General features: G+C 44.1%; 2 protein-coding genes across 2 annotated transcripts; one reads left to right on the forward strand and one right to left on the reverse strand.

Moving 5' to 3' along the window:
- Nucleotides 1–841: 841 nt before the first annotated feature.
- Nucleotides 842–2,597, reverse strand: LOC110288674 (secretoglobin family 2B member 24-like). The gene is made up of 3 exons (XM_021154959.1): nucleotides 2,524–2,597; nucleotides 2,089–2,270; nucleotides 842–1,090 (listed from the first exon to the last, which is right to left on the reverse strand). Exons 1-3 carry the CDS (start codon nucleotides 2,579–2,581, stop codon nucleotides 1,004–1,006), a joined length of 327 nt encoding a protein of 108 aa, XP_021010618.1. The 5' UTR covers nucleotides 2,582–2,597; the 3' UTR covers nucleotides 842–1,003.
- A 4,485-nt stretch (nucleotides 2,598–7,082) lies between these two features.
- Nucleotides 7,083–8,388, forward strand: LOC110288675 (major allergen I polypeptide chain 1-like). The gene is made up of 3 exons (XM_021154961.1): nucleotides 7,083–7,143; nucleotides 7,263–7,450; nucleotides 8,238–8,388. Exons 1-3 carry the CDS (start codon nucleotides 7,083–7,085, stop codon nucleotides 8,265–8,267), a joined length of 279 nt encoding a protein of 92 aa, XP_021010620.1. The 3' UTR covers nucleotides 8,268–8,388.
- Nucleotides 8,389–10,495: the final 2,107 nt, after the last annotated feature.

Raw genomic sequence — 10,495 nt, forward strand, 5'->3', positions numbered from 1 at the left:
AATGCACAGGAGCACTCTACCCATTGAACCTTCTTCCTAGCCTTTCTCTCTTTCCCCTTTCCTTGGGCATCCACTCTTTCCCCATTGAAGTGTTTTGATTCTTATTCAGCGTTAGGATTCTTTTAAAGGTTTATTTGTTTATTTCATGAATGAGTACACTGCCGCTGTCTTCAGGCATGCCAGAAGACAACATCTCAGTTAGTTATGAGCCACCATGTGGTTGCTGGGAATTGAACTCAGGACCTCTGGAAGCACAGCCATCTCTTGATTGCTGAGCCATCTCTCTAGCCCCTTGGTTTTGTTTTTGATGCAGGGACTCTATGTAGACCTGGCTGTCCTGGAGCTTGCTAAGTCAACCAGGTTGTGACAAATGGTGATTCTCATTAGCAAACCAAGAGAATCCGAGATGCACACCCATGGGATCCCTGAGTTACTCCCCTGTTATATCTGGACACAAGGAGCCCACAGTCCTGTGATAAAGCCCAGAGACAACACATGAGGTGAGTATCTCTGTACCTCCTTTCTGTCCTGCCAGCCTGGTGAAGCCTATGGCTACTTACATGGTATTTGCCCTCAGACAACCCCAGTCTCCACAGTCTCATACAGCTGCAGTAAACTGAGCATGGAGGCTCACATGTAAAATCCCAGAACTCAAGAGGATCTCTGTGAGTTCCAGGCCAACCTGGTCTACATAGAAACAAAAAAGAAGGCTGCAATGGCTCTCCCAGGATTATCTGGCTAGTCAGAGGCAGTCACCCAGCTCTGAGTGACCACACAGTCATTTCTCTCACTATCTCCCCGATCCTCTGAAGACCTTGTTCATAGAGACAAGGCAAAAAATAGAGCTGCAGGCATTTATTAGAATCAGCCTAAGAGACTGCAGGATGATAACACAGGTGTCAGAAATCCAACTTCAGGAGAGAAAAAGGACAGATCAGCAAGATGGCGCTCAGATTAGACATGTTGCAAATATGGGTTGCCTATAAACCATTAACTTCTAATGTTATATTTTTCTTAATCCATCCAGAATTTTCATAAAGGTTTCTTCGGAATAGTATTCCACGCATTCTGGGGTGGCAAGTATAGAGGCCTAGAAAACAAAAAGGCAGAAAGGAACAGAGGTGACTGCAGGCAAGGTATGGGATCTCAGCAGGGTTCCCCAACCACCCAGAAAGAGACTGCTCCTTGTCCACAGGAAAGAAAATCCCCTGCAGTGATTTAGATCTATTGCAACAGATTCTGCTTCAAGGGACCTGGAAACCACCCACAGCCTTCAGGAGGAAGCCTTAAAGCTGCCATAGCCAGGCAGGGAAGAAAGGGAATAGGTTCTGGAAGGCATGATGGGGGCTAGGTCTGGAGAGGGACAAGATAGCTGAGTGTGAGTTTGATGATGTCTCCCATACCTAAGCACATCTCTCCTTGACTGTGTGGCCATGTTAAAAGCACATTCCCCTATGTGGGCTTGTTAGAAGAAATTCCTTTTTGAATGGCACTATGGTTTTTTAGGACCTGATACTCAACTAAAAGTCCTTTGGGAAACAGCATGTGATCTGCACTGTTCAAAATATACATCTCTGCAATCCATTTATGCTTTAAACAAGAGACATCAGATGACTGCTGTGGTGAGCAGCTGCAGGCACTTCCTGAAGGTTGGAGTGACATTTCAGAAATAGAGGGAACTTTTATTTGTAGCTCAGATGAGGCCAGCAGAAGGAGGATTCATCTGAGGCAGGGGAATAATAGACTCAAGGGATGTTCCAAAGAAGAAACTGGCCAGTAGACACAAGTTTCAGGCATCTTAGAGTAGATCTGCAGGTACCATGCCTGTGTAGAGGCCATACCAAGGACTGCCTTGTTCCTACTATGAATGAGAACCCTATGTTTACCCAGTATGTGGGAGTCAATTGTTGGAACCTGCATGAAAGGATGCATGTGTACCTGGCATGCTCCATTGACATGTGATAGGGTGGGCAAGGCTTTTGGTTTTTGGTAGCTTGTCACCTGATACATATTAGTGGTTGCATTGATCATTTGTACACAGCCTTCAATATTTGCTATGTGGACAAGTAGAGGTAGGGAGGACATTACCAAAATTTGTGGTTCCAGTATTCTGGAATTATCTCCTTGTTTTTTGTAGCAGTCCTGGATTTTTTCATAGGCCACCGTTTCCTCGGGTGTACCATTGAATGCGCTAAGTTCATGATACAACCACAGCCTGCTTCCTGAGGTAACACCAGCATAGCCAGCAAAGAAAGGAACACATGCTTCCGCTACAAGCACAGACAGAAAAATATCGTTAAAAGACAATAGGCTGGTAGACACAGAAGCTCGATGTTCCTTGCTACATTTCAAACGCCTCTCCCTGTCCTACCCACCCCAAGTGTTGTAACCTGGAGCAGAAAGCATCAACCGTCTTCTGCAGCTCCTTGCCAGTGCCCCCCTGAGGACCCCTAGGTCTGTCTCATCCCACACTTAGAGATCTACATGGGACTGAGATGGGGTGAATGAGTGTCCCACTCTCACTTGTATGGAAGCCCAGCTCTCCAATCACCAGCAAGGCCAGCAGAAGTGTCCTCTTCATGGTAGAGAGTGCTAAATGCTCTTTTCAGTGCAGATCTTCTTCCCTATAAACCATTATAGCCCTGAACCCAGCCACACCCACCACCAATCCTGACTCCAAGAGCTGGACATACCTTGGGGCAAGAACCTAGCATCTGTGAATTCCCTTCCCAGTTGCATAGAGGCAGGAGTATGGGAGACCCTCCCACTCTGAAGAACAAACACCCTGAGACAGCCTGATGTCCTCATTTTCTGGAGAGAAGTTATTTGTTCCTTGACAAAAGGATTAGAGCTGACCTTTGTAAGCACAGCCCGAGTTCTGAGCCAAATGCCCCGTGGTCCTGTTCTACTTGTCACCTGTGCTTCCTGGTCATACTCCCCAATTCTCCTTGCTCCAATTGTCCAAGCAGCTGAGACATTTGGATTGGAAGGCTGAGGACATGGAGGCACCATCTATGTCTCAGTGATTCTCAGCCAGGGTAGTCTCCAACTCTTTAGCCATGTGGGTATCCTCGGGGGCTGATGATGGTTTTGCATCACAAATTCTGGTTTACTTCATGATAGCTCCTTCTTGTAGTCCCACACGCCTTGTCACCTCTCATCTCTGTCAGGAGCCATGTCTCAAAGAGGTTTAAACAATGGAGTCCATGTGGTAAGATCAGTGAGCAGTAGAGTTAGGAATTCTCCCTCTGTATGAGCTCCCAGTTATCTACAACTTCACAGGCTACTGTGGACTGCTTGCCTGTAAACTACACTGCTCCACAGGCCACAGGCAGTGCTGTGTGTGTGAACTGTCTCAAGTTCAGATCAACCTACTTACTCTAATGAAGAGATTTTCAGCACAAACAAGATTGTCAGCTGGATGTTGTAGTACATGTTTCTTAAGACAGGAACCTGTTAAAATCAAGCTCACCCTGCTTGCATAGTTGATGGTTTTAATCTTTTTATTTTTCCTCAAATTATTGTTTTTTAAATTTTTTATTAGATATTTCCTTTATTTACAGTTCAAATGCTGTCTCCTTTCCTGGTTTTCCCTCCAAAAAAAAAAAAAAAAAAAAAAAACCTATCCCTTCCCCTTTCCCCTTACTCAACAATCCACCCACACCTGCTTTCTGGCCCTGGCATTCCCCTACACTGGGTCTTACAGCCTTCACAGGACCAAGGGTCTCTCTCCCCATTGATGACTGAGTAGGCCATCCTCTGCTACATATGCAACTGGAGCCATGAAGACGAGATTTTCAGCCCTCAGAACCTGTGAACACAGATAGTCACAAAGTTTCCTCTGGTAATTCCAGCACCAGAGAGCCCACCCAGGGCTCACTGACCACTCCATCTAGCAAAATTAGCAAGCTTCAGGCTTATTAAGAGGCCCTGTATCAAAAATATAAGTTGGTCTCAGCTGTAAAAAGGACCCATAATTACTTCCAGCACACAAAACATGGCAGATAACAACCATCTGTAATTCCAGAAAGTAAACATGACTGCATAAGACACTCATGAAAGCACAATCCCCATACATATAAAAGAAAACTAAATAAAATGTCAAATAAGTATATGCATATCCATATATATGTATGTTTATACACATAAATAATGTATATACACACACATCTATATGGTAAGAACAACTGAAGGCACCTTATTGTCTGTCCCTGGCCACCTTATGCATCCACATATGTTTTCCATGTGTCTTAGTTAAGACTACTGTTGGATCAACCAGCTGTAGATACTTGCTTAGCCAAACTATGCCCTTGTCTCCATTCCCAACCCTGCACAGAAGAGAAAAGCCCACAGTGGGAACATTTTACAGGCCTCCTCAGCCCTCAGGAAATGCAAGGTTATAGAAACAGAGCACATTGGACTCAGCAGAGAGCACACAATTAGATCTCAGTACTTGGCACCTAATTGCCCAAACAGTTACCAAATGCAAATCCTGTTTGGCTTAGATAACCAGTAAATGTCAAAGGCTTTGACCCCTTTAAGTCTTCAGCAAACTTTATTCTGTCACTGGTTGATGTAGGGAAAGGGACATCAAGTGCCTTTTCAAATAAACTACTTAATTCTGACGTATGAAATACTTACACTCTTTACTTTTAAAATTTAATACCAGTCAAATTACATAAACACAAACACTTATATAATAACATAAGCTTGGGGGGAGGTGTAGTGTGAGGCCAAGCCTGAGTTATGTGGAAAGATAGTGTTGCATGTTTTTTAAAAGGGTCTAGTTTATAGACTTGAGAGAAGTGAGTTAACCCTTTGGCCAGTCTAACCAGCATTTGTGAAGACCTCCTACGTGTGTTGATCCTGGGAGAGAGGAGAGTCATCCTCTCCTCAGCCTTCAGACATCTAAAGAACAGCAAAAGGCAGCCAATGCAAGAGGAGCTAGGGAAGAGCAAGAAGGATTTAGAGTCTTCACTATGGTGGAGGTCAGGTGTGTTCTTCCACACAAGGGACCCATGTCCACTACAGGGTTGTAATCTGTGTTGTGTTGCTATGACAAAAGACCCAAGACTAGATAACATATGTGGAAAGAGGTTAATTTGATTCATGGTCTGGTATTTAGAAAGTCCAAGCTAAAACAACCTTAGGTAGCCAAGGCCTTCTGCTGTCTAAACACAGGGTACACAGCAGAAGGGCTACAGGTAATTGTGGAAGATAGAGAGCAGAGGATCCACCCTGCTTCTCAAGCAACCGCAATACACTGCTCAGCCCTGCCATTCCAGGGACCAAGCCTCAGCATGGGTGTTTGGTGTGTGTCTCAGACATGTTGAAAGACTATCTGACTATCCCTCGGGCATGTTGGTTTGTGATGTAGTCTGGGACTTAGGTGGCAAATTTCCCAGGCAGGTGAAGGAAAAGTGTTTCAGGCACAGAGGGCATAGCATATGAAGGCCCTGGTTTTCCCTTGAGTCATTCTTATGTAGAAATGGTGTCACACCTAGTATAGAGACTCTCCAAATGACAAACATGCTAGTTAAATGGTAAATTCCAGGTTCAGGGATACACAGAGCAGTCAGATGACAGGCAAATCCAAAGAAATGAGGAGAAGACATAGTGCTTCCCACCTGTGATCCCCACTTGTGGGAAGCTGAGGCCGGTGTGTGCCAGTTACCTCTCTGTTATCCCCTTAATCACAAAGATAGAAATTGTGCTTGGGTATGGGGATGCTCTCGCGGACTTCTTTGCCCTCCATGTTTGGTAACAGTGAGCACAGATGGACTGATGCTGAGCCTTTTGGAACTGGGGAACCCCGCTGACTTTGGACTCTAGTTTTTCCAGGGTAGTTGTGAAATATTCAAAATGGCCATCATGCTGACTTTTTGACCACTAGTCAGAGTAACTAGAGCAGCAATGTAGAGTCTGGCAGTGGACAGTTATTGGGCCAGGTCACTCCAAACTGAAATATCTTTGCTTAGTTATGAGAAAATGACTATGAGGCACTTGCAGTGCGAACTTAATGAACACACTAATGATGTTTATTAACAGGGTCTTCCTGGGTAATTTTGGCTGGCCTCGAATTCTATGTGTTGACCAGGATGACCTCTACCTCACAGAGATAGGAAGCCTCTTCCTCCTAAGAGCTGGGATCAAAGGTGTGAGACACCGTACCTGGCCATTGGTAACAGATTTTAACAGTGATTAACACCAGCCTGAAGGAAAGCTGAATCCACCACACATACACATAAACACGAACACACACACACACACACCTTTCTCAGGAGGGTTATGAGCTCAAGAACTACCTGCAAAGATCCTCTTCAAAAGAAAAAAATTTTAAAAAACCAAACAAACAAACAAAAACAAAAAACTTAACCAGGGGTTTAAGAGGTCAAGTTTAGGCAGAAGTGGCAGTACCTGCCTTTAATTCCACCACACTCAAAGACCTGTGTGAGCTCAAGGATTATCTGGTCTACATATTTTCAGGACTACCTGGGTTGTGTAGAGAGACCCTATCTCATAAAAACAACAAACAACAACAAGAAGGTCAAGTTGAAGGATGCCTACAATAGCAGCAGAAGCTTGGATTGAAGAGACTGTTTCAAGGGAAGCCACGAAACAAATGGAAGATAGGGGCAGAACAAAGAGAGGTCAGGGGGGCACATAGCCAGTGGTCTGAAGTCTGATTTGTCTAAACACTGACTGTGAGTAAGGCTCTCAACTAACCATTGACACAGTCTCCCATGTGCATGGCAGGGGAACACAGACCTCACTCTGGTGGTCTGATTGAGACTCAATTTGACCTGCACCCTAGTCATCTTTTACTTTGACTTCACATGACATGTGACCTTAACAAGATCACAACTAATGGGACCAGGCTGAAACAGGTTGTTGACTATGATCTTAAGGTATTGCCAAAATAAATAACTACCCATGACACAAGCACACAGCCTCAAGGTGTTCAAAGATGTGTCCTGGGAGGCATGGGGTGGGGTTCAAATATGGCCCCTCCCTGCCCACTGAGCAGACCAGGGCAGTTATAAAAGATGACCAAACTGGTAGGAGTACCTGCCACCATTACCATGAAGCTCGATGGTGCTCTCTTTCTGCTCCGGGCTGCCCTGCTCCTGACTTCAGGAGTATGTGGGTATTACTGTGTGGGGGTCAGGGATACAGGCTCTCCAGGCTCTCTTACCCTCTATCCTCTGGGATGTTCTGATACATGTCTTTCAATGGAGGGTCACCTTGTCTTTGTGTTCCAGATTGTGGCATTTGCCCAGATATAAAACAGGATGCTCATCTATTTTTTCACTGGACCCCAGAAGAGTATTTTGAATATGTGAAACAATACAAAGACGATCCTGAAATACTGGAAAATACTGAAAAGATCAAGAAATGTGTCCATAGCACATTGACAAACAAAGACAAGACACATGCAACTGCTTTCATAGTGAGTCTCTATGTGTCTGGTTAGGGGCAGGGCTTTTGCTCTTGCACAACAATGAAGCTTCTCTGAGAATCAAGAAATGTGACACACCTGATTGAGGATGTCAGGAGGATGGGGCAGGAAGGGACTCTCAGACTGCCTGAGCTGGGCCTGGCTGCTCAACTCAGTCAAGCCACACTAGATCCCTGCCTGAGTTTGGCCTCCATCAGCCTTGCTGACACAGCCTCCCAAGTCTAGCTACACAAGCTTGGTGCCTAAAACCCTTCTCCTGCCTGGGTCTTTTATCCTAACTTTTCAAGCCTACAACTCCAGCCCCAAAACACTATTCTGTTTTTCTGTTCCCTGTACCTCCAAGGCCAATGTGTGGACTTCAGGCCTGGGACATTCAAAGGTAGAATTAAAGTGAACCCCCTCTTGTCCCTAGAATTAGTCAGATAAGTCTTTGCCTCAACTGCAGATATCTGAGGGACATCATCATCATGTGACAGGATTCAGTTCCCTTGTGGGGTCCCAGCTGACCACAGGCTCACATGGGGCCCTGCCAGCTCCTCCCCATTCTGTCCCATCTGTGCCTATGGTGTCTCACAAGGTGGCTCCTCCCATATGACTGGGTTGGGGGCTCTTTACAAAGCTTATCTCAACAGGTTTGAGATAAGGCTCCCTGGTTCTGGTAAGAACCAAGAGCAATTGCAAACTGACTACAGGTACTTCATGGAGGTGTCCCTGTGTGTAGTCAGTGGGCATGAGGTCTTCTATACCTCTGAGACCTTGCTTGGTATTCTCTGTGCAGGAAAAAATAGAAGCCAGTCCAGCATGTTGATGTTTACATCTTTGTTCTCAAGGAAGTCAATTGCCTGCTCACCTGCATAGATGCAATAAACCCTATCCATTTCTTCCAGGTAATTAAGCACAAGAATCCAACAATAAAAGCCTTGTAATTCACAGAGGAGCATGGATTTTTTGTATTCAAGGTTGGGTCTGACTGGGTTGAAGTATATTACAGGGACAACCAGTAGAAATTTGAAGTGCTACCTCTCAATTGTCATGTTACCAACATGCCTTAGCATTATAGAATGCTGAGACCATAGTCACTACACCAGAGTGTCTGTCATTACCCCTGTATGTTCACAGAGCACACACATGATCCCCCAGATTGAACTCCCCAGGAACATGGAACTGAGTAGGGCCAGTGACACCAAAGGTCTTCTAAGAACCACACAGGTTCTAAATAGAAAAATATACCCCTGCTCCCCAGTGATTGGAAAATGAGCATTGAGTGTGAGTCACAGTGTGTCCCATCTAGAAGACAAAATGAGACTAGATATCCCCAAGGCTGTCATGAGGATTCCCATCCCTCAGCCTGGAAATCAGTGTGTGACCAGGCCAGAACAAGAACTCAGTTTATCCTAATGTCGACTAACCAGTACTGAATCCAGTTATATCTACAATTGGTGTTACATGGAGTGGGGACCCAGGGCCCTAGTGCTTTAGGACCTGTCCTGTGGTTCTGCTCTGTTGACATGGCAGGAAGTCCTTTCCAATACCATTCAACAAATAGTTGCCTTGCGGCCAGTCCCAAGGCCATGTGCCTTACTGCTCCATCAGTGAGCCATGTCCTCACATGGGTCTCAGGCTCACACCATCAGGTATACCCAGAATATATATATCTTATTCTTATATATATCTTATATATAATATATATTATATATAATTATGTAATATATTACATAAATATATATATATATATATATATATATATATATATATTTATGTAATATATTTTTCCCAGAGGTTCTTAAAAGGCCCAACAGGTGCAGGCTCTCTCATTATAGATTATGCACTTAAAAGTGTATTATAATTTTTTATCAGGCTGTGATAAGATAACCATGGCTGAGTATTTATAAAGAAAAACTTAACATTTTGAAGGCTCCAGGTGCACAGTTCTGAAGCCTCATTTTTTAGCCTCTGTTGAGGATCCCCTCACCAGCAGAGACACAGAAAATAGCATAATCACATGGCCAAGTCAGTGTGTGCTTGTCTCCAGGGCTCACCCAGTCTATAGCATTTGTTTGAAATAACTCTGGCCTCCCAGAAACAATTAAAAAGAAAGCTACCTCTCTCCACTCATTGAAAGAATTTAACACTAGTGAAATATTGTCCTAATGTACTTGATTGGCTACTGTTCATTTCCATCATAGAAAGGTGTTTATCCTCACTTGTTATTCTTTGACTATTGGGACTCAAGTGATGTTCTTTTCTTCATTCCTAATGTTATTTGATATTTCCCATTTTAATGTTATCTTCATTTTGCTCTAGGTAGAATCACACTATATAGACTAGACTGTGCTCAAAGGTGGAGAGAGCTGCCTGCCTCTGTCCCTTTGTTCTAGTATTTAAGAAATGTACCACTATGACCCACACATTTAAATTTCTTCTTCCTCTTCATCTTTCCTTCTTTCTTCATTTCTTTTTTCTCTTCTTTTCTTACTTTTTTTGAGATAACTTTTGACTCTTTATTCCTGGCTAGCCTTGATCTTGTTGTGTATATCAGGCTAGCCTTGAACTCACTAAGATTCACATGCATTTACCTCATGAATGCTGGAATTAAACTCACTACAGTTTTGTCAGTGTTATGAACATTGAGTCCACAAAGGATAGTCACTTGGCACCAAGGACTGTATAAGACCAGGAAACATAGTAAGAGCTCAGACTTGTCTCACAAAGAAAAACACGCTCTAATGAATGTGTCATCCTGATCAGCAGGAAGTAGACAAATTATAAGAGCCCCATTTGAAACCCTGACTTTATTTGGGGATGTCTTCTTTTTCTCTCTCATTTTTCATTCTCTTATCCAGTTTGAAACTGGATAAGTAGACATAGATGAGGGTGAAAGAGTGGAATAAAGAAGAAACCATAAGCAGCCGGAGGGCAGTGGTCGTCCCGCCCTGCATGGGAGCCCTCTGCCTCAGGAGAAGGGAGCGCCATCTTGGTTCCAGGACTCCGCTGAACTTAGGAACTTAGTCTGCACAGGTGAGAGTGTGCACCACA

Source organism: Mus caroli, unplaced genomic scaffold, assembly GCF_900094665.2.
Source record: "Mus caroli unplaced genomic scaffold, CAROLI_EIJ_v1.1 scaffold_16465_1, whole genome shotgun sequence".
NCBI classification, from domain to species: domain Eukaryota; kingdom Metazoa; phylum Chordata; class Mammalia; order Rodentia; family Muridae; genus Mus; species Mus caroli.

What these genes read in the sequence shown, in the direction of transcription:
- LOC110288674 (XM_021154959.1), bottom strand. Translation starts at nt 2,581, where the DNA reads ATGAAGAGGACACTTCTGCTGGCCTTGCTGGTGATTGGAGAGCTGGGC. An exon ending in AGAGCTGGGCTTCCATACAA is followed by an intron (nt 2,271 to 2,523) that starts GTGAGAGTGGGA and finishes CTGTGCTTGTAG; the next exon opens with CGGAAGCATGTGTTCCTTTC. An exon ending in TACTGGAACCACAAATTTTG is followed by an intron (nt 1,091 to 2,088) that starts GTAATGTCCTCC and finishes TTTGTTTTCTAG; the next exon opens with GCCTCTATACTTGCCACCCC.
- LOC110288675 (XM_021154961.1), top strand. Translation starts at nt 7,083, where the DNA reads ATGAAGCTCGATGGTGCTCTCTTTCTGCTCCGGGCTGCCCTGCTCCTG. An exon ending in GCTCCTGACTTCAGGAGTAT is followed by an intron (nt 7,144 to 7,262) that starts GTGGGTATTACT and finishes TTTGTGTTCCAG; the next exon opens with ATTGTGGCATTTGCCCAGAT. An exon ending in CACATGCAACTGCTTTCATA is followed by an intron (nt 7,451 to 8,237) that starts GTGAGTCTCTAT and finishes TTCTCTGTGCAG; the next exon opens with GAAAAAATAGAAGCCAGTCC.